Source organism: Limulus polyphemus, unplaced genomic scaffold (assembly GCF_000517525.1).
Source record: "Limulus polyphemus unplaced genomic scaffold, Limulus_polyphemus-2.1.2 Scaffold7618, whole genome shotgun sequence".
NCBI lineage: Eukaryota > Metazoa > Arthropoda > Merostomata > Xiphosura > Limulidae > Limulus > Limulus polyphemus.
The window spans coordinates 3,474-29,265 of NW_013673228.1; the positions used below are offsets into that span (position 1 = coordinate 3,474).

Here is a 25,792-nt window from a genome sequence, read left to right on the forward strand (position 1 = left end):
CCTTTCCTCTAGTCTTACACTGCTATATTAGGGATGGCTAGCGCAGATAGCCCTCGTGTAGCTTTGCGCGAAATTCAAAACAAACAAACGAAGACATAGCCAGATATGCATTAATTAATAATGTTAGCTGATTTAAATATTAGTTCATTTCACGTAAAAGATCGAAAAACTCGGTCGTCAAGAAAAGACAACTTTTCGAAAACGCTTAAGATTTAGGGTTATTTCTGGGCAATTACAATCCCCAGTTAGAAAGCCTGTTTCCATATCAACTAATTGAATGATAATCTAAAAATTAATTAACTATAATTCACCTGTTGCATAAATGTTTCGTAATACAGCATCTCTAAAAAATGTGGTGCAATGTTTTTATTTCTATACAGAGGTCTGCTGAGGAAAGAAGAAGAAATATAATCCCAGAATGGAAGCGTCAGCTTGTACAAAAGAGCACGACGCCTACAGTGATGAATCCTCCCCTTTCAAACCCACAAAAGAATACCGACAGGTAACAAACAACGTATTCCAAAACTTAAATAGGTTTTCTGTTCACAACAAAGTTATATTCATTACGTGTAAATACAAAACTGAAACCAATTATTAAAAAAAAAAAACACGTATAGAAACATGATAACATTGCCATCTAGTGACAAAATTGTGAACAACTCCTGTAGTTAGGATTTGTGTGCCTAAACTTCGGTAACTTTTTGGGCCTATTAGAATTGGTTTGGGTTAAGTTTTAAATTAAGTTTATCTACATTTATAATTTTATGAAAATACCATATAGAAAGAACAAGACACAGAAACGCGTGCATGGTTGTTTACACAATTGCCGGTAAAGATATGGGATGAGTAAAAGATGTCTAACAGAAAGCACATTTTGAAGACAGGCTATTAACACCCAGTCAAGCATGCATACAGGGAATAATTTAGACTTTTTTTGAGACCCCCATGTAATACCAGTATACTGGAGGCCCATTTCCTATTATACTTTTTTTGAGACCCCCATGTAATACCAGTATACTGGAGGCCCATTTCCTAGGGTGATTAAACGGCCGATAAAAATTGAAAAAATATTCAATTTGGAAGAACTCCACCAATAATTGCTCCTTCATGTGTTGTTAGATCAGCAGCCACCAAACTAGAAGTTCCAGTCCGATATTTGAACACATTAACATTTGGATCACTATACCTTTCTTCCTACTAAATAAGATGTTATCTGAGCGTGAATGAAACTTTACATCAGCTTTGCCATCTTTAGTGGCTACAAAATTATTGATAAGATCATCATACGGCACCTCTCTTTCACTTGCAACTACATGCTCCATGGAAATCTGAGCAAGACCGTCCAAACGTTCCTGGGATATGGTTGACCTTAAATACAAGACCATCCAAACATTGCTGGGATGTGGTTGACCTTAAATACAAGACCATCCAAACGTTCCTGGGATATAGTAACCTTAAATACAAGAGCATCCAAACATTCCTGGGATATGGTAGACCTTAAATATAAGACCATCCAAACATTCCTGGGATATGGTAGACCTTAAATACAAGACCATCTAAACCTTCCTGGGATATGGTAGACCTTAAATACAAGACCATCCAAACTTTCCTGGGATATGGTAGACCTTAAATACAAGACCATCCAAACGTTCCTGGGATATGGTAGACCTTAAATACAAGACCATCCAAACGTTCCTGGGATATAGTAACCTTAAATACAAGACCATCCAAACGTTCCTGGGATATGGTAGACCTTAAATACAAGACCAGCCAAACGTTCCTGGGATATGGTAGACCTTAAATAGTTTTTACCAGCTTCAAATCTTCAAAGATAGACTTGGTAGTCTAGTATCTGAAGTAGTGAAGATACATGTGATATTTCTAAATGTAAATCGTTAGTCAAGGTCCGCCATTTTGTTTGCAATTTTCAAACAACTAGCTGGTTGTGTGTTATGATCTGAAGCCATTTCTATTTCGGTGATAGAACAGAGAAAGCCAAAGACATCATAGAACGTTTGCATTTGATTTTTCGATGACGAGGAACCCACTTTGAGACTAATAATGGCTGGAGACGGCTTAAATGGGTAATGAAGAAAAACTTTGATATAAGTTTAACATAACAGCAAATGTACAACGTTTCGACAAGGTTTTGTCATCATCTGATGTTTTTCTTCATTACCCATTCAAGCCGTCTCCAGCCATTATTGTTTGCATTTGATAAAGTCATTTAATTATGCTACTTAGAGCAACATCAATAAGTGAGAAGAAAAAGCTTCGTCGGTACTCAACCCCAAAACTAGTGTTACATAATTATTCTTTACTTTCACAATAAACAAAATTTCCGTTTATTTTTTTTGTTTTTTGTCTTTGCTCTGGAAATACTCTTTCAACTTGTATAGCTAAAATCCGGGGTCCGATTCTCCACGGTGGGCACAACAGAGACTACATTGTGGCTTTATTTTAAAAAAAAAGACCTATCCCATTATTTTTTATGTTTACTGTGTTATCTGGATAGAGCTTCTTTATGTTTACTGTGTTATCTGGATAGAGCTTCTTTATGTTTACTGTGTTATCTGGATATAGCTTCTTTATGTTTACTGTGTTAGCTGGATAGAGCTTCTTTATGTTTACTGTGTTATCTGTATAGAGCTTCTTTATGTTTACTGTGTTATCTGTATAGAGCTTCTTTATGTTTACTGTGTTATCTGGATAGAGCTTCCTTGTGTTTACTGTGTTATCTGGATAGAGCTTCTTTATGTTTACTGTGTTAGCTGGATAGATCTTCTTTATGTTTACTGTGTTATCTGTATAGAGCTTCTTTATGTTTACTGTGTTATCTGTATAGAGCTTCTTTATGTTTACTGTGTTATCTGGATATAGCTTCTTTATGTTTAATGTGTTAGCTGGATAGAGCTTCTTTATGTTTACTGTGTTAGCTGGATAGAGCTTCTTTATGTTTACTGTGTTATCTGGATAGAGCTTCTTTATGTTTACTGTGTTATCTGTATAGAGCTTCTTTATGTTTACTGTGTTATCTGGATATAGCTTCTTTATGTTTAATGTGTTAGCTGGATAGAGCTTCTTTATGTTTACTATGTTAGCTGGATAGAGCTTCCTTGTGTTTACTGTGTTAGCTGGATAGAGCTTCTTTATGTTTACTGTGTTATCTGTATAGAGCTTCTTTATGTTTACTGTGTTATCTGTATAGAGCTTCTTTATGTTTACTGTGTTATCTGGATAGATCTTCTTTATGTTTACTGTGTTATCTGGATAGAGCTTGATGTTTTTTGTTCGTTATTAATCAGAAAGTTACTTTGTGTCGTGCCCACCATGGGTATCGAAACCATGAGGTTAGCGTTATAAGCCTTCAGATTCACCGCTGAACCACTAGACGGCAGAAGTTACTTTTAGAAAATACGTTTTTTTTTACATGTTCTAAACCCCTGTTATTCCGGTATTTATGTAATACGTGCGTATTTTTTTCAGTGAAACAACAACAAAATCTTTCAACTGTAGCGCTCAATAACAAGGATCAAATCCGAAATTTTAGCATTATAAACTTTTGTTCAAGTGCGAAGCTATCTAATTAGCCTATCTGTGATGCGTCCACTGCAGGGATCGAATCCTGAATTTCAGTGTTATAAACAATCGAGCTGAGCCACCAGGTGACGTTAGAATATACAGGAAGTGCAGCGCAACGCTTTCTCGTCCTCTTATCTTTTCTACAACGTAAAATCATCTCATTGAATAGTTATGTTCAAAAATAATATAAATATATGCAAGGCATTCGAACTAACTATTGAAATACGGCATTTTAACACGGAATCAATGAATTTTCTGCATATATTACTCTTAATTTCCTGTATAAAAACGAAAATAAAATTATGTAAATGAATTATTTCTTTGTTTTTTTTCTTCTGTCTTTCAGTTCGCAGGAATCCCCGGTGAGTGTTTTAACAACCACAAAATACTTTGAAAATGGTCAGAATAAATGTACGGAGGATCAGAAGAGCTCTGTCGTCAGCGAAAAGGAGAAATTACCTAACAGTTACGATTTCAAGAAGAACAGAAATAATTTTCGATGATTCAGTGACATAAGGTTCGCAATGGCAACACATGAAATAAAAGATGTTGTGTAAAAAGAAAGGAAAAAAAGAAACTCACGGACGTTGAAATCCGGACGAATTAAAGAGAAATATTTTTAATAGAGGAAACAACTGTGTTTGTAATATTTGTATTTATGAATATCTTCATGAGAAACTGACCCTTTGTCGTACTGAATTTAATTAAATTTAAGTTTATAAAATATGTTTCTGTACACATTTATGTCTAGGATTAAAGTGACTCGTGACTCCTAATATATATGTGATAATCTTCCAGATAACTAAACTTTCGAACCTAGAGGGCGCGACCATAACAACGTCACAGTGGCTGGCTGAAGTAGCAAATTAAGGGGTGTGCGAAAGAAATATTGTTTTAAGCATAACGCTTTACTAACATGTACTGCTGTTGATGTGGCTTCATCAAATTTAAAATATTATGTAATGTTTGTGAAATAAAATATTTTGTGACTGTCATTGCACATTGTTTGTCAAGTATCTGTCAGTAGGATTTTAGAAGTACTGTGTTCAAGTAGAATATTGTATCGAATGTTCTTGTTTCGAAAGAAAAATGAATGTACCAACTTCAACTGCTTGTAATCCTGAAAACCTACCACTAAAAGACACTAACTCTAAGTTTGTTGAAGCACCCATACGAGTCAGTGTTAGCATCTAGCGCTAGCCGTCCCTAATTTAGCAGTGTAAGACTAGAGGGAAGGCAGCTAGTCATCACCACCCAACGCCAACTCTTGGGCTACTCTTTTACCAACGAATAGTGGGATTGACCGTCACATTATAACGCCGCCACGGCTGAAAGGGCGAGCATGTTTGGTGGGAGAGGGATTCGAACCCGCGACCCTCATATTGGGAGTCGAGTGCCTTAACCACCTGGCCACTCCGGGCCCTAGACGAGTCAAGGGGATTAGTAATACGAATCCCTACCAATCATTAGTTGATATAAAACCTAAGTTTGTTGAAGCACCCATACGAGCCAAGCTACTATGACATCCTGTTCATTGTTTGGAGTAAATTCTATTCCATTACTAATATTGTGTGTAAGTTTATATCATGTTTCAAATATTGATAAATACAAATCAAGTTAATGGACCTAACTAACTACAGTGCAGGCTGTGGAAATATAATAAATGTTTGAAAGGACATATTCGTTTCTAAATGTAACATTTTTTGTTCTCATTTCTTCTAAATTAGTATCAACTAGTTTCCCAACACCTCTTTTTCACTTGTGTTTGTTACTAACCTGAAGTTACATTAGATTAAACCCAAAACTCTCAGAGAATTTAATTGACTAATTATTGGACCAGCCCCTGCAGATATTTGCTGTGCAAGTAAGGTTTTATTACTTAACAATCTGAGGTACCAGTCCTTTGTTCGGGTTATAAACTTTAAAAATGTGGGGTTGGATGCTGTGATAAATAACACAAAAATCCCAACTTTACTCAATTTATTTATAACATAACTTATTATTACAGTATTCATTATTACCTCACCAAACGTTTAGTATCAGCTTTGAGAACTCTATATGTATGTACTTAAAACATGGCATACACTGTGCTGTGGTCAGGGTGACTTTGTAGGAAAAGGTAACAGCCAAAGTAATGATGGTAGGGGTGCTTTCTGTTACCTGCTTTAAACCCCTAGCTCTTAATGTCCTTCCACAGTGTTTCACGTGATTAATTAGTTGCAGAAATGTCTTATGGACCAAAATTGAAAGGCCATGGTTCAAAGTAGGAAGTTGGTGTAACTCACTAAAATGGATCTTGACATCAGCCTTATTGTGGCTTTTGGGGTAGAAACGTCAGCTGAGTTTGTGTTATTGCAATAATGGCAGCCAATTTCTTTTCATTTCATTCCTCCATAGAGAGTGTTAGTGCACTTTCAGAGATATATAAGAAGTTTGTGTGCCCTCCCCCACACTGTGTGTATGATGTGTTACATAAAACTTAATAAAGTGTTTGCCGTGTGAGGACGGGATGTTGTCTATGAATATAGTTAACATTGTACACGTGTGTGTACAGTAACAAACATTTAATTTTTGAACATTTCGAAATATACATATTCCATCTTCAGTAATATATATTGAACAGGGTAAAATATTAGCTATAAAAATTTATAAGATTTAAACTTTTTATAAAATGTAATTAAAATACAGAATAAATGGATGAATTAGATTAAAAGACAAACAAGAAAGAATAGGATTTTGCAACAATATTATACAAGTTATTCAGAACATACTTAATTGTAGTGAAGCTGTGTTATTATTTAAAGTTTGGATTTCACTTAGAATAGATAAACTTTCTTTAATTAAAAGTTCAGTATTGGATGATCCAGATGAGATGACTTTGAAATTGTTGTTTTCACTATGTGTGTGAATTGTGGAGTCTGGTGAATTTGATAGTCTTTTACCAGTTCTGCTTGATACTCCCATATGTTTGCAGATGTAATTGGCGTACCAATTTTGCCAATGTAAGTGGCATTACAGCCACCATGTGTATTTATACACTATCCTGGAATGCATAGGGTAGGTAATAGGCCTTTAGATTTGAATAGATTTTGAATTTTGAAAGGTGATTTAAATATCATTTGTAGTAGAAGTTGTAGATAAAACATTTTAATTATTCTTAAAAGTTGTGATTTCACTATGACACTTTACTTACCTGAGAAAGTAATTATCAGTTTTAATGGGTACCTGTCAACAGTGTATGGGGGGGGGGGGTCAAACTTGTGAGAAAGGAACTTGCACGTTAAGGCTTGAATAAAATGCAAGGGACAGCAGTCTTCATTGTGTTTAATTATTTAGATTGTGCAAAAGTATAAACATGAAACTTGTGAGTTTAATCTAGTAAACTTGACGTGATAAAGTACAGCTAATGCTCTAGTTTTCTCACTCACTTTTTTCATTTAATATATTAATATTGTAATTGTGGATTTTGTTTGTTTTATTAGTTTCATATTTTCAACACAAGTAGGTAGTTATGAAAAACTGAAAAAGTCATTATTTTTATACTATTTACAATCTCTGAATGGTTGTTTTAGAAAATGCAAGAAATTTTGTTTCCCTTTGGCATATAATTAAGTTTTTTGTGTTATATCTTTTGAAAGTAGGAATTAAAAATATTTATTTCTCAAAGAGGATATACTGGTTTAATAAATATATAACAATAACGTTATTCTAATTTCTACTACACGTATTTTTGTATGAAAATAATAAAAAGGAAAACCACTACTTAGCAGTATTACTTCCATATTTCATAAGTTTCCTTTGTCGTCGCTAGATGGAAGCACATAATGTTTTTTATACTACGACATTACATTACACAAACAAGTTACCTGACAAAATAATTTCGCTAAAAATAAATAAATAAATAAATAATCATCTAAATTAATATTCAATCTATCAAGCAGCTGAAATCTTTATGCAACTGAAAGTTCTGTGTACGTGTTATTGACGTCTCAGTTTAATAACACCGGTTTTTAATTATCAAAACAATACATTATATAGCGTTCTTCTTTTCTTCAATTCTTCAGCGGGGCTGAGCCTGGAGCTGTATGTGTATACATGATGTCATACTTCATGGCCTAGGATCCGTATGACTTCCTCCTTATTAATTCTCTGACCCTGGCACAATGTTAATAATGGCTTGTATTTACTTCAAACAACGAACTGAATGTCGTAGTAGCAGTGGTGACTTGTTCCTTATAATGGATGTAATAATGTCTATATCAAAACTCCAACCAAATCACTGAGTACAATAAAAACGAAATTTACCTTAGGTGTCTCAGTTTATTTATACATTACTTTTAGTCGTTGTTCTTGCAAGTTTCATAGCTGTAAATATTTTAGTAACAATTGTGGTTGCTGACAAAACCTATTGTTTGAACTAAAAAATTCTGTAGAAATTGGGGCAGTTCATTTCTACTTTAAGGATATTATTACATTTAAATATGAAGTATGACTGCCTTTCTACAACTGCCTACAGACAGAAAAAGGCAGTAAGAGCTGATACATTGTGGATTCAAGCTCTCAACTCCTAACCCTTAACTAGTTCTCCACAGCTGTTGACTAGTTTGACATGTGTTTGGATCTTGTATGATAGATGGGTTATCCCCAATGCATTTGGGATCTATGGCCACAGACATTTTCTTCTAGGAGTTACTTATGATGAGAAGGACTGGTAATGAATAAAAGTTTTGTTTTTTAATCTCCTTATTATTGTTATACTGTGTTATCTGGATAGAGTTTGCTGGCTTTTTTTTGTTGTTGTTAAGCACAAAGCTACACAATAGACTATCTGTGCTGTGCCCACCATGAATATCAAAACCTGGATTTTAGCATTAAAAGCCTTCAGACTTAGTACTGAATCACTGGAGGGCAGAGCTTGCTGTCAACTAATCTGTTTCTTCTGTATGTGTTCTAGAGTCTAGTTATTTTTTATTGGCTGATTTACTCTGTTTTTTATGTAGTATGTGCATGTTTTTTCAGTGAAGCAAAAACAGAAAAACAATATTTCAACTTTATTGCTAGAGAAGTGCTTTTTTAAAGTGCGAAGCTACGTTAGTGGTCTATCAGTGATGTGCCCATCACAAGTATCTAATCCTGAATTTTAGAGCTATAAACCCTCGAACTTACAGCCGAGCCACAATGGGGAGTTAAAATATACAGGAAGAGCAGCACAACATTTTTTATATAAATATAAAATATCTTCTGTTTCTTCCTGATTAAAAACCTACATTCCTACATATATTACTCTTAATTTCCTGTATAAAAACGCAAATAAAATTAAGAAAATAAATATTTTAAAAATGGGAAAATAAATGTAACATTAACAAAATATGGCTACATTTATTCACTTAGCTCCCCTCCCTCTGATCTTCTTTTAGGTACTAAGTCTGTGACAATATAAAACACCTCGTTGTTACACCCTGTTACCCGTAGTCCCTAGAGACATTTTGTTCTATATATAAATCTTTTTGTGTGGGTTTGTATCATACCTGAAGAAACATATATAGTATGCATTAATATTTTTTTCATTAAGCTTGCACATCGTTGGGTCTTATATATACAAGTGTTTCTCACTGATGAAACTGTGTCAGTCCATCTGTTGTAATTTTATACTGGTGGGATATCTTGTGGTGGTGTCTGACTGTTGGTTTGGAGTGTGAAAAATACCAAAAAGTGATCGCTTGAAACCTGCGGGTGTGCCTTGAAATTTTCGGCTTTGGTTAGTAACTGTGAGGGGATTATCTCATAGCCTGGATTTTCGTAACTGTCGTTGGATGAGTTGCATGGTGTTGATGAATTATTGTTGATAACATACACGCTGTTATGTTCAATTAGTATATGTAATGTTCTATCTCTCTGGTCGATGCGGCTGCTATGATAATCCGTGTGAGGGGTATTCAAATCTCCAAGGATTATGGGTTTTGAGTGTCTGTTCACGCATGCTCGTAGAAAGTTTGGGCGACTATTGTTTGTTTGAAGTTAAGCACAAAGCTACACAATGGGCTATCTGTGTTCTGCTCACCACGGATATCGAAACCCGGTTTCTAGCGTTGTAAGTCCGCAGACATACCGCTGTGCCACTTGGGGGCTAGATGGCGACTATTGAGACGTTGTTAGGATTGTCAAAGTGAATATTGCAGGTTATGTCTTCGATTACAATTGAAATAAAATATTGGTCAATAGAGGCGAAGCTAAAGTCTGGGCGGTAATTTAGGTATGATACTTACTGTGGCCTGAAGGAATGACCCGAGTTTGACTTCGGTTTCTCTTCTCCCCTCTCGTGAAAATTGAGCAACTGAGTAGATATTATGATATTGTAGCAGAAGGTAAAGTGTGAATTAGACCGATGAAATTAGTCCGCGCCAATTAATTTCTATATTAAAAATAAAATATAAAATTAAGGCTACCCTGAGCTAAGAGTGCATAATTAGTTTATTGAACTCTGAGAGCATTGAAAACGGTTATTTTATGTACAACGCTCTCGCAGTAATTAAACTAAAGAAAAAATGTGTGAAACGACATTGAAACTGTTCGTGATGTGTGTGAGAGAAAGAGACTTCTACTCAATGACGAACAACGAGAACGTGTATTCCTTGTATCGAATGTTTTCATGGACATGACCTCGAAAGGGGTCACAGCAAATGAAATAGCATAACCTCTGATCCTCATGTTATAATTAAAAGAATATTCAGCTGTAAACTAACAAATGCAGTGGAAGAAAGAGGTCCAGACGAACCTAGAAGTAGAGAAACGAACTTATTGCTGGGCATGATCTGAAATTAGAAGTAGAGAAACGAACTTATTGTCAAGCATGATCTGAAATTAGAAGTAGAGAAACGAACTTATTGTCAAGCATGATCTGAAATTAGAAGTAGAGAAACGAACTTATTGCTAGGCATGATCTGAAATTAGAAGTAGAGAAACGAACTTATTGCTAGGCATGATCTGAAATTAGAAGTAGAGAAACGAACTTATTGTCAAGCATGATCTGAAATTAGAAGTAGAGAAACGAACTTATTGTCAAGCATGATCTGAAATTAGAAGTAGAGAAACGAACTTATTGCTAGGCATGATCTGAAATTAGAAGTAGAGAAACGAACTTATTGTCAAGCATGATCTGAAATTAGAAGTAGAGAAACGAACTTATTGTCAAGCATGATCTGAAATTAGAAGTACAGACCCCCGCCCCCCCTGCTAGGCGTGAACTAAAAGTACAATAAAAACAATTTGTTTCTTGACGCAATCAAGACAACATTTTGTTGTTGTTTAGTTTTTAAGTCCTTAAGCCGTTACGACTGTTGGAAAAAACTGGTAATAAACACAGTAGATAAAACTGGATGCAATTTTGTATTAATCTGTAAAAAGTTTTATGTCCTTTCACCACTTTTTCTATAAGTAAATCGTTATTATTTCTATTTTAAACTATTTATATAAAAATGGAAAATTCCTTTCAACCACACCTGGCAACATCTATCTTTTTTTTCTTCTTCTTTATACTATCCCGAAACTGTATAAAACTCCTTCTAAGTCCGTCTAATAATATTAAAATCAATACAGATAATTCTTCTAACAAAGGTTATTGGATTCCTAACAATAACAAGGCACTAACTGTTTTAATAATTTACATATCACGAAGAACTTTTCGCTTATTCCCTTTGAATTTGCAACTCTTTTCACTAAGAAAACCTTTAACCGATCATGTTACAGTCTTCTACGTCCTTTTTTGTCGTATCCACATGTAAATACAAGAATATTTTACAGCTGAACCAATTGGAGAGGGGTGGACGACTGTTTACAAACTGATTGGTTCAAATTCCGCATGTATTCAACTTCTAATCACCAAATACGGTAAGTATCGTTTTAATCTTCAATACATTAACGATTACATTTTTTCTTTTTCATCTGTGGAACTTGAAATGACTAATAAAACGACAACTTCTTGTCATTTTTTGGACCTACGTATCTTCCTTCTGTTAGAAGTGTAATATTTAATAACTTAAGTAAAGGAGTCAATATTTCACAGCTGAAAATATTTCCGCTTGTTTGTAATAAATCTGAGTTTTTTTTTGTTTCATTCTGTCGAACTATTAAGTGGCTTCAGCTTACCCATTAGAATTAAAACACAGATTATTTTTAAATAAACATAACATTACACAAAAACAAATATGGCTCAAATTCTAATGTAAAAGATATGTTTTTATATCTATGAAGACACTATTGCCACTGTTGAACTTGTTGACGTCAACTGACCTTAACTGGCATTGATCACATTCAAGGACGATTTATAATATATGTTATCACGTGACTCTTTCTACCAGTCTAGTGTACCAGTTTCAGTTAACCTTTCCAGTTCTACAGCCAGAAGAACATGTATGGTCTTAACTTTGCTTGAATGTATCTATTTAATTTAATTTCTAATATAAGGAAATGGGGAGAGGAAAAACCAACTTTTAGTTTTAGTTGACTTCACTCTGTTCATACTTGGTAAACGTTTCTCAAATTTATATTGCTTTACTTAATTTTCTCTCCATCATAACTTGCATTCTTTGATGTCTTTCTTTTCACTTCCCATTCAAGGAAGAAGAATGGAGCTGATTTTGTTTTATATATTTCATATTTCGTATAAATTATTTAGGTTTTTACCTGTGGTAGGATTAGACGGTCATTCAGTATTAAATCTTCAAGATACAGCAACATAACTTTAGTAGTAAAGTTTCACTTTTTATTAAATCTTTAAAATAAGGTCCATTAGTAATAACAACCAATCAATACCACCGTACAAATCTAGTTTATTCGTCCTTGTTATTTATAAACCAATCAAATCTACCGTAAGTCTACTTTGTTAACTTTAATTGTTTAGTTTCATTTTCTTTATTTAACCGCTTTAGGCTGAATTTTAATTTTAACTCCAGTGTTTATATCCACGACCTCCATGAAACTTTAATCCGTGTTTTCAAACAGAATTACAGATGGTTTTACATGATTCTAAAGCAATTTCTAAAGTCAATACATACTGAACTTTGATATTCAATCTAAACCAGTGTATTTCTTTACATCTTAATATTACATATCCTCCATTTTATGTTTAGCTCCCACGTAAGGACACGAGATGATTGGCACCACATCAATAATTCTGTACTTTATACTACATCTGGAGTTGATAACAGCTGTAAATCTCGAAACAGACGGAAGCGAGTCTCCTGTTATCAACACAGAGTCCGGCCTGGTTCGTGGATTGACCACATACACTGCAAATGGAAAGACTGTAGACGTGTTCTGGGGAATTCCTTATGCAGAGTCACCTACTGGTCATTTGAGGTTTCAACGTCCTCAGCGCAAAGAACCTTGGGAGGGGGTTCTAAATGCTACGACCAAACCAAACTCTTGTTTCCAGACCATCCAGTCTTCTTTTGCGAACTTCTCTGGAGCTACTATTTGGATTACCAAGACTTCTCAGAGTGAGGACTGTTTGTACCTCAACATCTGGGTTCCACACCCCCAACCACAGAATGCAACAGTCATGGTCTGGATTCATGGGGGAGGTTTCTACTCTGGTTCATCTACTCTGGATATTTATGATGGCGGAATATTATCCTCTGAAGAGAATGTCATCGTTGTTTCCATGAATTACCGTGTAGCAAGCTTGGGTTTCCTTTATTTCAACCGATCAGACGCGCCTGGTAACGTTGGACTTTTCGACCAACTCATGGCTTTGGAATGGATAAATAAGAATATTGTGTATTTTGGCGGTGACTCGGGAAAAGTGACAATTTTCGGAGAAAGTGCTGGAGCCAGTAGCGTGAGCTTACATCTTTTATCGCCTTTAAGCAAAGGTCTATTTAACAATGCAATAATGGAGAGTGGCTCAATATTGAACTCTTGGAGTTTTCACGATCGTGAAACTGCCATCAATCAAGGGCTGCTTTTAGCAGAAGCTGTAAATTGTTCTCACGATCCTAGGGACTTAGATTCCACAATGGAATGTCTTCGAAACGCAGATCCACTTCATCTAGTAAAAGTTGATTGGATTGGATTCAATTTCTCGGATTTTCTTTTCACTCCTGTTATTGATGGAATTTTTCTCTTGGACATCCCGGAAACACTACTGAACGAAAACACTACTAAGAGACAAAATCTTTTAGTAGGAAACAATCAGAATGAAGGATCTTACTTTTTGGTCTATTATTTTCCAGAAATATTAAAGGAAGAACAAGTTGGTGTCACTCGAAAGCAATTTCATAAGTTAGTGGAAAAAGTAATTCCTGACGCAAATAATTTCCAAAGAAAGGCTATTATTCACCAATACACAGACTGGTTAGAAGAGGACAACACCTATAACAACAGGGACATGTTAATTGGCATGATGGGGGACAAGTTTATCACGTGCGATACTAATGAATTCGCCTATAAATACGCAGAGCGAGGAAACGACGTCTTTATGTACTTCTTTACTCACACACCTTCTGTTAGCTCTTGGCCTCGGTGGATTGGTGCTACACATGGTGACGAAATATCCTTTGTGTTTGGAGCACCTTTAAACCCTCTTCTTGACTACAGCACCGGGGAGCAAGAACTTGCCCGAAGAATAATGAAACACTGGACAAACTTTGCTAGAACAGGGTGAGGACCGATCTCGGTTTATTTAGCATATATTTAAGGACAATTTGAACTAGTTAAACCTTCCTTTAGATAAGGTAATTAATTAGAATTGATTTGTGATTAATTCGATTAATGAAGTTCCCAAGTGTCTAAGCAATAAACTTGAGGACTTGTGACGATAAAATGCGGGGTTCGATTCCTGTGCAGTTTTGCGCTTAATGAAAACAAGCAAGCAATTCATAAATAAAAAAAAAAACTAAATAAAAAGAGGGCCTCTCAATTCAAGTGAAAAAGGACATTCTATGTATGGTACCTTTTTAATTGCTTCTACCAAAACTTAACGTAACACTGTTTTCAAACACGTGTTTGAAATAATAGAAATATTCTTTGACAAAATAGATTTTATAGAATATAATATAATAAAATTTATGTAAGTAGTTAATGCTTATTTTATTACCTTCAGTAATCCCTCTATCGTATTCGAAGATTTGAACAAGACAATACACTGGCCAAAATACACTACCAGAGGGCGTCATTACCTTACATTGGATACTCACGCCATCACTGTTGGAAAAGGTCCTAGGGCCCAACAGTGCGCTTTTTGGAAATTATTTTATCCTTCACTTTTCGAAACGACCTGTGTGTAATATTTGTTCCTTTTCTGATTTTAAATGAAGAATTAATTGTTCATTAAAATTGTACTGAATTTTTATAAAACGATAAATAAAACGTGACAACACCAGATCAACTGTGGTAGTTATGTTATTTCCTCTTTTGACAAAACTATGGAAGAGAACTAACACTACTTGGTGTATATGTTAGTTACAACCACACTTTTATTCTCAAATTTATATTAAAATTTCATCCAGAGAAAGAAAGATGTTTAGAGAAAAACAAGAATGCTAAGTTAATTTGAAAATCCCCAAACTTGCTCTCGGAACAACAATATACAATTAGGTGTCTATCTAAGGCCGTTGTTTACACCTGAAATCACATAAACATTCATTGTACGATAAATTAATCTCTATCATCAACCTGAACAGTCACCGTTTAATGTATTGACAAAGTATTGAATTGAAGTTTAGACAAAAAAATGGCGCAATAGAATAAAATTTGTGAGCTTTTTTTGTTACCAACATTTTCTTTACGAGATGTCTTAAGCTCTCTTCATTTAAAAAAGTTACTTATGTTTCAAAGCAACGTCTAAGACGAAAAAATGATTCCGTCCACGAAGTTTGAGTAACATGATTGGAGACTTATAACATGGCAACCACAATCCTTGGATCTCAATCCAGTTGAGTAAATCCTCTAACCACATCCCTACATGAATTACCTACAGTATTAGTGACTGATGGGATGAATAATAGGACTTTGGAACACCTTCAATAACCTCAATGCGTGTGTAAAAATAGTAGGCCTAAGAACGGTAAGTTAGGCCACTTTGTTAAAAGAAATGATTCAGTAAAAATTGTCTAAGGTATTCAAACAAAATCTAATAGATACTATTTGTTTCGCTCTATAAACCAAACGTATTTATAATGCACACTTAATAAACTGTTTAGCATTTGCTAAAACATGTAACGAAGACGGTAAAGTTACGTTTATATAACGAGTACAAAGTATGACGCTTAGAATACATTGTTGTTTTGGCCTTAGGTTCAAATTACAAAAATGTTGAAATTATATATAAATAATAAATGTTAAGGCCAATAATTAATTTGAAGAATAATAACTTCAGTGAGTTAATTCATTACCCTTCCGTGGCTTATAAACAGAATACCATTGCGAAACCAAAACAAAATGTCAACTTTATCGCTAAATCTTACCTCCAAAATTTCTGAGTCTTTATTTCTTGCGCACTGGAAAGGCGAAGAATTCTAGTCTATAAGGTAAACAGATCTCGCGAAAGAAAATAATTCTAGGCTTCAGATGATATAAATACGATTTAGACAGCTTTAGGAACAAGAAATTTGCAACAGAAAAATCGTTACATCAGTTGATTTTTACAGTTCTCGATAAAACAATTATAAATATTCGCTATTTTAAAATTATTATAAGTAGAAAATAGTTCCATAATTGTATTAAATATACGCAATGACAATCTATAAAAGTTCGTTGACAGATTTTAATTTTGTTTATTTGTTTATAATTAAGCACAAAGCTACACAATGGGCTATCTGTGCTCTGCCCACCACGGGTATCGAAACCCGGTTTCTAGCGTTGTAAGTCCGTAGACATACCGCTGTTCCACTGGGGGGCTCCAGGTTTTAATTGCGTGGGCGAAAACTTTACTTGTTTCTACATATCTGTATACAAATTCCAACAGGTGGCTAAAAATCGACAATAAGGCTTAAATATTTGTTATTTTATTTATTTATATTATCTAAACCAATTGTTAATAACTCTTAAATCAAAAGAAAATATAAAATCTCAACATTTTCATTTTATTTTTGGAAGAAACTTATTGTAAAAATGACAAATAATTTTTAAAAATTGATGTTGCATATTTTCTACGGGTAATACCCCGTATGGTCGGGATCAAAAAGGTTAAAATTAATCTTTGAAATCAAAAACAAATTTAAATTTTGATTGAATATTTCGCAGATGTCAATCAGAAGAATATCAGCATTTGATAATCTTAATTTATTTTGGAATGAAATACTGCAATTATGTATATGGAAATTCGATACGAGTTTTTCAATGTGTTTGGAGACTTATCGCGTGCTCCTTAGTGGTTTCACCATCATCTACCCTCTTCACTGCACTGGCTTGAGGCCCCCTTGGTGCTCGAGAACCCATACAATTGCATGTGTTGCATCTCCTCTAAATATAGCATTGCATATATATATATATATACACACATACACACACACAAGCAAACTACCCGTCCTCAGCGACCGGAAATTAATCTATCAATCTAAATGATTTCATGGATTTTAAAAAGGTTAATTTTTAACACAACATTCTTAATCTAGTCCCTTAGGGATTTTCCAAAATTAAAAGAATGTATAATTCTTAAAATCCCTAAAGGACTAGATTAAGAATGTTGTGTTTGAAAATGTAATAGGCCTAATGACAAGTATAATTATTCAGCGAGATATCCTCAACATTTGGCACAAATTTCATTAAATCTAAGCTTTTAGAAAGCTTCCAAACGTGCCACTATACAATGCTGATTCAACAAAACTGATATAAGTCTTATTATAACATCGAATCTATGCATTTAACGTCGTGCATGAGTGACATAAAACACCGATAATCTGATAAATACATCCCGTCAGTACTTGTTAATTCGCCATTGTTTCTAAGTCTACCAGGTGTGTAGATGGGCATATACACGTGCCCTCGAGCGTAACGTTGAAGATTCAAGATATGAATTTTCTTTGATATAAATCTTAAGTTGAATGCTTAGAGAAAAAGTGTAAATTGTATGGATAATTTTTCAGATTGTATATGAAAATAGGTCATAAGAATATGCCATTTCAAATTTAAATTTTCCAGGAGACCTTCCCCAAAGGGATCACCCACTAGAGTCAGATTTAGAGGGGATGAAACTCATCCAATTGTATGGGGGCCTCGAATCCCAATGAAATTGAGTCTCAACTTTGAATCACCCCAGGAATGGGACCTCCGGTATTGCATGGGGGCCTCAAATGGTTAAAATCCTTCTTGTCATTTTTTGACCTAGATACTTCATTCATTATTGGCAATTTTAACTTAAACATTTATGGTAAAAGAAACAACTTCAAACCCCATGTCTATGTAATCCCTAATACCCTAACCATATGTGTAATTATTTCACAGCGGAAAATATTTTCTCTTTGTTTGTAATAAACCTATTTTGTATTCTATGTCAAGCTATTAAGTGAAAACCTCAAATTTAATGGTTTCAGCTTACTTATTTTTCAATAAATATAACATTACAATATATAAATATGTTTTCAATTATAATGTAAAAGATATGTTGTTCATCTATAAATAGAAATATTCCTGTTCTTTAACTTGTTGTCCAGTTACCTTAGTTGACATTGGCCCCATTCAAGGACGGTTTAAAACATGTTATCACGTGACTCTTTCTACCAGTTTAGCGTACCAGTTTCAGTTGACCTTTCCAGTTCTACAGCCAGAAGAACAGGTACGATCTTAACTTTGTTTGAATGTGTCTATTTAATTTACTTTCTAAGATAGTGAAATATGGACAGGAAAGACCAGCTTTTATGTTACTTCAGTCTGCCCATACTTGGTAAACGTTTCTTAAACTTGTATTGTTTTAAGTAATTTTCTTCCTATGATAACTTACATTCTTTGATGTCTTCCCTTTCACTTCCCATTCAAAGGAGGGGGAGGATAGGCTGATTTTGATTACGTGTGGTTGTAGAACATAATACTTTTAATTTGTTAATTTCACATTTAATATTTTATCGATTATTTAGGTTTACCTGTGGTAGGGTTGTGCATTATTTATATCATTTTATGATGGGGTAACTACTCTCCTATTACTGGCTACAGACAGTGACAGTGTAGTTTGGTTGAGACATCATTGGTTTAAGTACCTGAAATAGGCCCTCTAATAATTTAAAACGTTGTTACACAATGATTCTTACCCACGTTGATGTCTAAGTTAAGAGACAGACTATAATATTTCTTACCTTTTAGTTCAACACAATTTTAATGCTAGTACACAGCTATAAATCCCTCATGACTTTAAAGGTTTTGACATTTTTTTAGGCATTGTTTGTTTTGCACATTTTTTTAATTACCATTGGTTTAATAATTAGACAGTTACTTACATATTACAGGTTATAATAAACCGTGATATCTCACCTCATGTTTACAGATACACGTTAACTAGATAATATGTAATTCATAATAAATAATAACTTTAAATCGACATTTTTGACTGTAAAGAATAAACATTCATCAAGTATTATTGCAAACCATTAACTATTGTAGTTCTATCCAGAATGTAAACTATAGTCAGTTTTAAATCTTCAGGATACAGCAACATATAACTTTAGGGTTCAAGTTTCACTCTTTATAAAACTTGTAAAGTAAGGCCCAATGGCACAAAACATTAATAATACTAACCAATCAATGTCACCGAAGAAATTTACTTTATTCGTCCTTGTTATTTATTGACCAATCAATATACCTGTAAAAATCTAAAAATGTACTTTATTCGCTCTTTTTATTTATTGACCAATCACTGTAGTTGTAAATATCTACTTCATTCGCTCTTATAAATACTGACCAATCAATGTAGCTGTAAATATTTATTATATTTATTCTTGTTCTTTATTGACCAATCAGTGTATCTGTACAAAATCTACTTTATTCGCCCTTGTTATTTATTGACGAATCAATATAGCCGTACAAATCTACTTTATTCGTCAATATTATTTATTGACCAATTAGTGTAACTGTAAAAATATACTTTATTCACCATTGTTATTTATTAAACAATCAAAGTAACCGTAAGTCTACATTGTTAACATTAGTTGTTTAGTTTCATTTTCTTTTGTTAACCGCTTTAGACTGAATTTTAATGTTAACTCCAGTGGTTATATTCACGGCCTTCATGAAACTTTAATTCTTGTTTTTAAACAGAATTACACGTGGTTTTACATGATTGTAGAGCGATTTATAAAGTCAATACATACTGAACTTTGATATTCAATCTAAGCTAGTGTTTATTTACTTCTTAATATTATATATCCTCCATTTTATTTCCAGCTCCCACGTAAGGACACGAGATGATTGGAACCACGTTAATAATTCTATACTTTATATTCCATCTGGAGCTGATAACAGCTGTAAATCTCGAACCAGACGGACCCGAGTCTCCTGTTATCTACACAACGTCTGGCTTGGTTCGTGGATTGACCACACATACTACCACCGGTAAGAGGGTAAATGTGTTCTGGGGAATTCCTTATGCACAGCCACCCACTGGTCACTTGAGGTTTCAACGTCCTCAGCACAAAGAACCTTGGGTGGGAGTTCTAAATGCTACGACTAAACCAAACTCTTGTGTCCAGATCATCGACTCCTCTTGTGGAAACTTCTCTGGGGCTGTTATGTGGAATTCTAAGACTCCTCTAAGTGAGGACTGTTTGTACCTCAACATCTGGGTTCCACACCCCCAACCACAGAATGCAACTGTCATGGTCTGGATTCATGGGGGAGGTTTCTACTGTGGTTCATCTACTTTGTATGTTTATGATGGCGGAATATTAACCTCTGAGGAGAATGTCATCGTTGTTTCCATAAATTACCGTGTAGGAAGCTTGGGTTTCCTTTATTTCAACCGATCAGACGCGCCTGGTAACGTTGGACTTTTCGACCAACTCATGGCTTTGGAATGGATAAATAAAAATATTGTGCACTTTGGCGGTGACTCGGGAAAAGTGACGATTTTTGGAGCAAGTGCTGGAGCCAGTAGCGTGAGCTTACATCTTTTATCGCCTTTAAGCAAAGGTCTATTTAACAATGCAATAATGGAGAGTGGCTCAACATTTAACGTTTGGAGTATTCGCGATCGTGAAACTGCCATCAATCAAGGGCTGCTTTTAGCTAAAGCTTTAAATTGTTCTCACGATCCTAGAGATTTAGATTCCACAATGAAGTGTCTTCGAAACGCAGATCCATTTGATCTAGTAGAAAATGAGTGGATCAAAATCGACTTCTTTGAATTTCCTTTCGCTCCTGTTATTGACGGAATTTTTCTCCCAGACACTCCGGAAAAACTCCTGAACGAAAACACTACTAAGAGACCAAATCTTTTAGTAGGAAACAATGAAAATGAAGGATCTTACTTTTTGGTCTATGCATTTCCAGAAATATTCAAGAAAGAACAAGTCGGTGTCACTCGGAAGGAGTTTCACAGATTAGTGGAAAAAGTAATTTATGATGCAAGTAATCTCCAAAGAAAGGCTATTATTCACCAATACACAGACTGGTTAGAAGAGGACAACATCCACAGCAACAGAGATATGTTCATTGACTTGGTAGGGGACAAGTTTATCACGTGCGATACTAATGAATTCGCCCATAATTACGCAGAGCGAGGAAACGACGTCTTTATGTACATCTTCTCTCATACACCTTCTGTCAGTCCTTGGCCTCAATCGATGGGTGCAACACATGGTGACGAGGTACCTTTTGTGTTTGGAACACCTTTTAACTCCCTTCTAGATTATAGCACCGAAGAGCAAGAACTTTCCCGAAGAATAATGAAACATTGGACAAATTTTGCTAGAACAGGGTGAGTACAGATTTCTGTTTATTTAGAATATTTTAAAGGAGACTTTGACCTAATTGAAACTTTCATTAGATAAGGTAATTAATTAGAAATGATTTAATTGAAAATTCAATTAATGAAGTTCCCTAGTGGCTAAGCGGTAAACTTGAGAATTTATAACGACAAAGTTCGATCTCTGTGCAGCTTTGCTCATAACTAAAAAGAACTAAACAAAAAGAGGATCTCTCAACTCAGGTGAAAAAAAATCACGTTTTAATTGTTTTAACCAAAAGTTATTATAAAAGTATGATTTGACAAATGTATATAATATATTTTCACATTCTATGCATCATACGTTTTTTAATTGCTTCAACCAAAACTTAACGTAACACTATTATTTTCAAACACAAAAATTAGCATAGAAATATGATTTTACCAAAATAAATTTCATTGAATACTAAGTTCATGCATGCTGTTAATACCTATTTTATTAACTTCAGCGACCCCTCTATTGTATACGAAGATATGAACAAGACAACACACTGGCCAAGATACACTACCAGAGGGCGCCATTACCTTAAGTTGAATACTCAAACCAGTATTATTGGAAGAGGTCATAGGGTCCAACAGTGCGCTTTCTGGAAATTATTTTACACTTCACTATTTGAAACGACTTGTGAGTAAAAGAAGTGTATATAAAAATTATATTTAATTTTATGAAACGATAAATAAAACTTGACAATACCAGACCAAGTGTGGTAGTTGTTTCCTTTTTAGGACGTCTTTTTATAAAAAAATCTTATTTTTAGATAACGTGTTAAATGTATTACTAATAGTTTGGACTGTTGGTTATAACGTGATGTTACCAATGAAGGAAGATTCAACTCAAATTAAACATACAACAGTTAATGGTTAGTCACCATGATGATCACTAGGAACTTCTCTTAATCAATATTTTAGAGTATTTTATGCACCATCCCCTCGTTTTAGTTGCAAGAAATTTAGCTTAGAAGATTAGATGGATTACAGTCTTGGCCAAAATGTATGCATATTTTGTAACAAATATTGTCATTGTTATTAAGATGGAATACGAATACACTTATCGCTGTCAACTTGAGAAATGCATGTTATATTAAACATTTAAGTATATACTTTGTATTTTGAGACAGGTTCTAGAGACAGCCCCCCCCCCCCAGTGGCACAGCGGTATGTCTGTGGACTTATACTGCTAGAAACCGGGTTTCTATACCCATGGTGGGCAGAGCACAGATAGCCCTTTGTGCTTAATAACAAACGACAACATTCTACATACATCATTTATTAGAACAGCAGACGATTTTAGAAGGCACCTGTAAAACATGTGTAATTCAGCATTTCACCTATCACGACAAAATATGTATAATGACAAAATATAACCTCAAATTATTATAAATAGCATCTGTAACCTTATCTAACTTCATATTAAACATTCAGTACTCCGTTGGTCCTCCTCGTACTCTTATAACCTCCGTGAGGTGACGTGGCAAGCTGTCTCTGAGGTTATTGATGCCATCCACCGTGATTTTATCTGAACTTGTCAATAGAAGGCGCTGCAACTCAGCTACTGTACTTGGTTTATGGTCGTCGGTAGCATTTTCCGGATTAGTTCTGCCCATCAGTTCTCAATGGGATTGCAATCCACAGACTTTGCTGGCAATGGCAATCTTGTAATGTCTTCCTGGTCAAGATAATACTGTAGAACACGTGCAATTGTGGTGGTGATGTTGTATCTTGAAACAGAAAATTATTGCCAAACCTTGCTTTAGCATACTGCAGAAACATAGTCTCCATGTGATGTCTTAGGAGACACCACCGATGTTTCCCTGGAGGATATGAAGAGTAGTTTATTCCACCATGATGAATAGCTGCCCAAACATGTACTGTACCACCTCCTGTGTATTCCCTGTGCGAAAGACAGTCTTCCCTCATCTGTTTTCCAGACAAACAACAAACACGAAACTTACCATCTGCTTTAACAAGCCAGAAAACGGACTCATCTAGTGTCCTAACTGTAACGGCGCATACTCCTTTACCCAAGTAACACAGTGATGGTGGTGAATTCTGGTTAATATCGGTTTGCAGATAGCTATTCTTTTAAAATAACCTGTTCTTCTGGATACCGTATAATGAACATGTTCTTGCCATTCCTGTTGTAAGGTGTTTCAATCTTGACGTGTTAACCTAATCAAACACTGTCACCTTGGGCAGTAGTATTTTGGTGTCTACCAGTAGACTTTCCTGGAGCAACTTTTCCTGTACTCTAACGACGTTTCAAGATTCTAGATACAGTACAATGGGGGTACCCTACTGTTCTTACAATGTCCATTTGCTTCATACCATTTCTGGACAGTTGAACAATTTGACGACCTACAACTTCTGGTACGTGACGAGACATAACTTTACATCAAGTACAGAGACATTGTCTGAACAAAGCTTTGATCTGTTTCGAAAAAGATTATACCAAAAGCACACTCTTTTATACAAAACAGCTGTGTATGTGTGTTTTGACGAACAGATTCTCAAAACAACTTATACAGACCAGAATAACAACTCGTACAATTTTGTCCTAATCACACGCTACCTTCTCTGTTACTACTCGGGTATTGATCAATAACTACTCCATGCATGTAGACAATAACATCAATATAGAAAAGTATGCAAACATTTGGGCCAAGACTGTATTTCTAGACTAGCGATGTCTTAGTCCAAAATGTGGCCTAGTGAATAAGGTGCTGGGCTGCGGACCTTAAGATCCAAAGTTTGCACCTTGATGCACACTCTCACCTATGAATGTATTATTAGTTTGATAGTCAATACCTTTATTCAGTTCAAAGCATGACGAATCCACTGGAGATAGATGCTTCTAACTAGCTGTCTTTCTTTCTCGTTAGTAGTTCAAAATTTGAAAAGGCTATACTTGAATTCTAGGGGTCTCTGACCTGGATGTTTAGATCATGAGCACATAAGGTGCCGTTTAAGTTGAAAATAACAAATATCATAATTCCTAGAACAAATGACCGTAGCATAAAATGAAGAGAATCAGAACTATTTATAAAATCAGGAATTCTATATAATTTGTATAAAACATTTTTTCTCTATTAAAAGCTCCACCTTTGACGAAACTGTGGAAGAAAACTAACACTACTTGGTGTATATGTTAGTTACAACCACACTTTTATTCTCTGTTGTTCTCAAATTTACATTAAAATTTCATTCTGGGAGAGAGAGAGAAAGATTTGGAAAAGAAACTAGAATGCTAAGTTAATTTGAAAATCCCCAAACTTGCTCTCGGAACAACAATATACAATTAGGTGTCTATCTAAGGCCGTTGTTTACACCTGAAATCATATAAACATTCATTGTATGATAAATTAATCTCTATCACCAACCTGAACAGTCACCGTTTTATGTATTGACAAAGTAGTGAATTGAAGTTTAAACAAAAACTGGTGTGATGGAATAAAACTTGTTTTTTTTTACCAACATATTCTTTACGAGATGCCTTCAACTCTTTTCATTTAAAAAAGTTACTTATATTTAAAACTACTCATAAGACGTAAATAATTCCATCCATGTGCTCAGATTGTGTGTACGTAGTTTGATGCCACATGTTGGAAGACTTCTAACATCTCCCATAGCAACCACAATCCCTAGATCTCAAGCTGTTGACAAGTTTTCTCTGTATGTGCGAGAATTTTACTATCTGAATACAAATTCCAACAGGAGGCTAAAAATAGACAATTAGGGTTAAACCTTTGATATTTTATTTATCATCTAAATCAATTGTTGATAAAAGTTACATCAAAAGAATATTTGAAATCTTAACATTTCCATTTTTATATTATTTTGAGAAGAAACTTATTGTAAAAACCACATATAATTTTTTAAACACTGATGTCACATGTTTTCTACGACCAGACGCGAAAAGGTTTCAGTAAATCCTTGAAATAAAAAAAAAAACAAACGTATGTTTTTATTGAATTCTTTCAGATGTTTATCGGGAGGATCTCAGTATTTGATGATCTTAATTAAATTCTTAATGAAGAACCTTGCATTGATGTGTTTGGAAACCTATAGCGGTATCCTGGGTAGTTTCCTCGTCATGTCTGACTTGAGGCCCGTTGACGCTCTTGCAACATCTCTAAATCCGGCACTACGTATATATATATATATATATATATATATATATATATACATACATAACTAACTAACTAAACTAAATTACTACACTACGTTAGTTAGTTAGTAGTACTACTACTACTTACTACTACGTACGACGTACGACCGACGACG

General features: G+C 34.6%; 2 protein-coding genes and 1 long non-coding RNA gene across 7 annotated transcripts in view; all 3 read left to right on the plus strand.

The window, feature by feature from the left end:
• LOC111089848 overlaps nt 1–4,577 on the plus strand; it is a 6,156-nt gene extending 1,579 nt beyond the window's left edge. The window contains exons 2-3 of the long non-coding RNA XR_002614015.1: nt 381–502; nt 3,929–4,577. This is a non-coding gene — a long non-coding RNA (uncharacterized LOC111089848). The remainder of the gene's footprint in view (nt 1–380; nt 503–3,928) is intronic.
• Nucleotides 4,578–11,414: 6,837 nt separating this feature from the next.
• LOC106474732 (acetylcholinesterase-like) lies at nt 11,415–14,957 on the plus strand. Of its 4 annotated transcripts, none has more exons than XM_022403029.1 (3): nt 11,415–11,469; nt 12,711–14,241; nt 14,684–14,957. In XM_022403029.1, exons 2-3 carry the CDS (start codon nt 12,731–12,733, stop codon nt 14,865–14,867), a joined length of 1,695 nt encoding a protein of 564 aa, XP_022258737.1. In that variant the 5' UTR covers nt 11,415–11,469; nt 12,711–12,730; the 3' UTR covers nt 14,868–14,957. The 4 variants fall into 4 exon arrangements, with proteins under 4 accessions (XP_022258737.1, XP_022258735.1, XP_013790879.1 ...); XM_022403027.1 differs by lacking the exon at nt 11,415–11,469 and adding an exon at nt 11,922–11,988 and having other exon boundaries at nt 12,708–14,241; XM_013935425.2 differs by lacking the exon at nt 11,415–11,469 and adding an exon at nt 11,947–11,991.
• A 5,201-nt stretch (nt 14,958–20,158) lies between these two features.
• Nucleotides 20,159–25,792, plus strand: part of LOC111083017 (acetylcholinesterase-like) — a 9,458-nt gene continuing 3,824 nt past the window's right edge. The window contains exon 1 of one of the 2 annotated variants that reach the window (XM_022403031.1): nt 20,159–21,070. In XM_022403031.1, the coding sequence (XP_022258739.1) occupies nt 20,298–21,070 (773 nt within the window). In that variant the 5' untranslated portion in view covers nt 20,159–20,297. The remainder of the gene's footprint in view (nt 21,071–25,792) is intronic. The other variant, XM_022403030.1, reaches the window with a different exon arrangement.

What these genes read in the sequence shown, in the direction of transcription:
- LOC106474732 (XM_022403029.1), top strand. Translation starts at nt 12,731, where the DNA reads ATGATTGGCACCACATCAATAATTCTGTACTTTATACTACATCTGGAG. An exon ending in ACAAACTTTGCTAGAACAGG is followed by an intron (nt 14,242 to 14,683) that starts GTGAGGACCGAT and finishes TATTACCTTCAG; the next exon opens with TAATCCCTCTATCGTATTCG.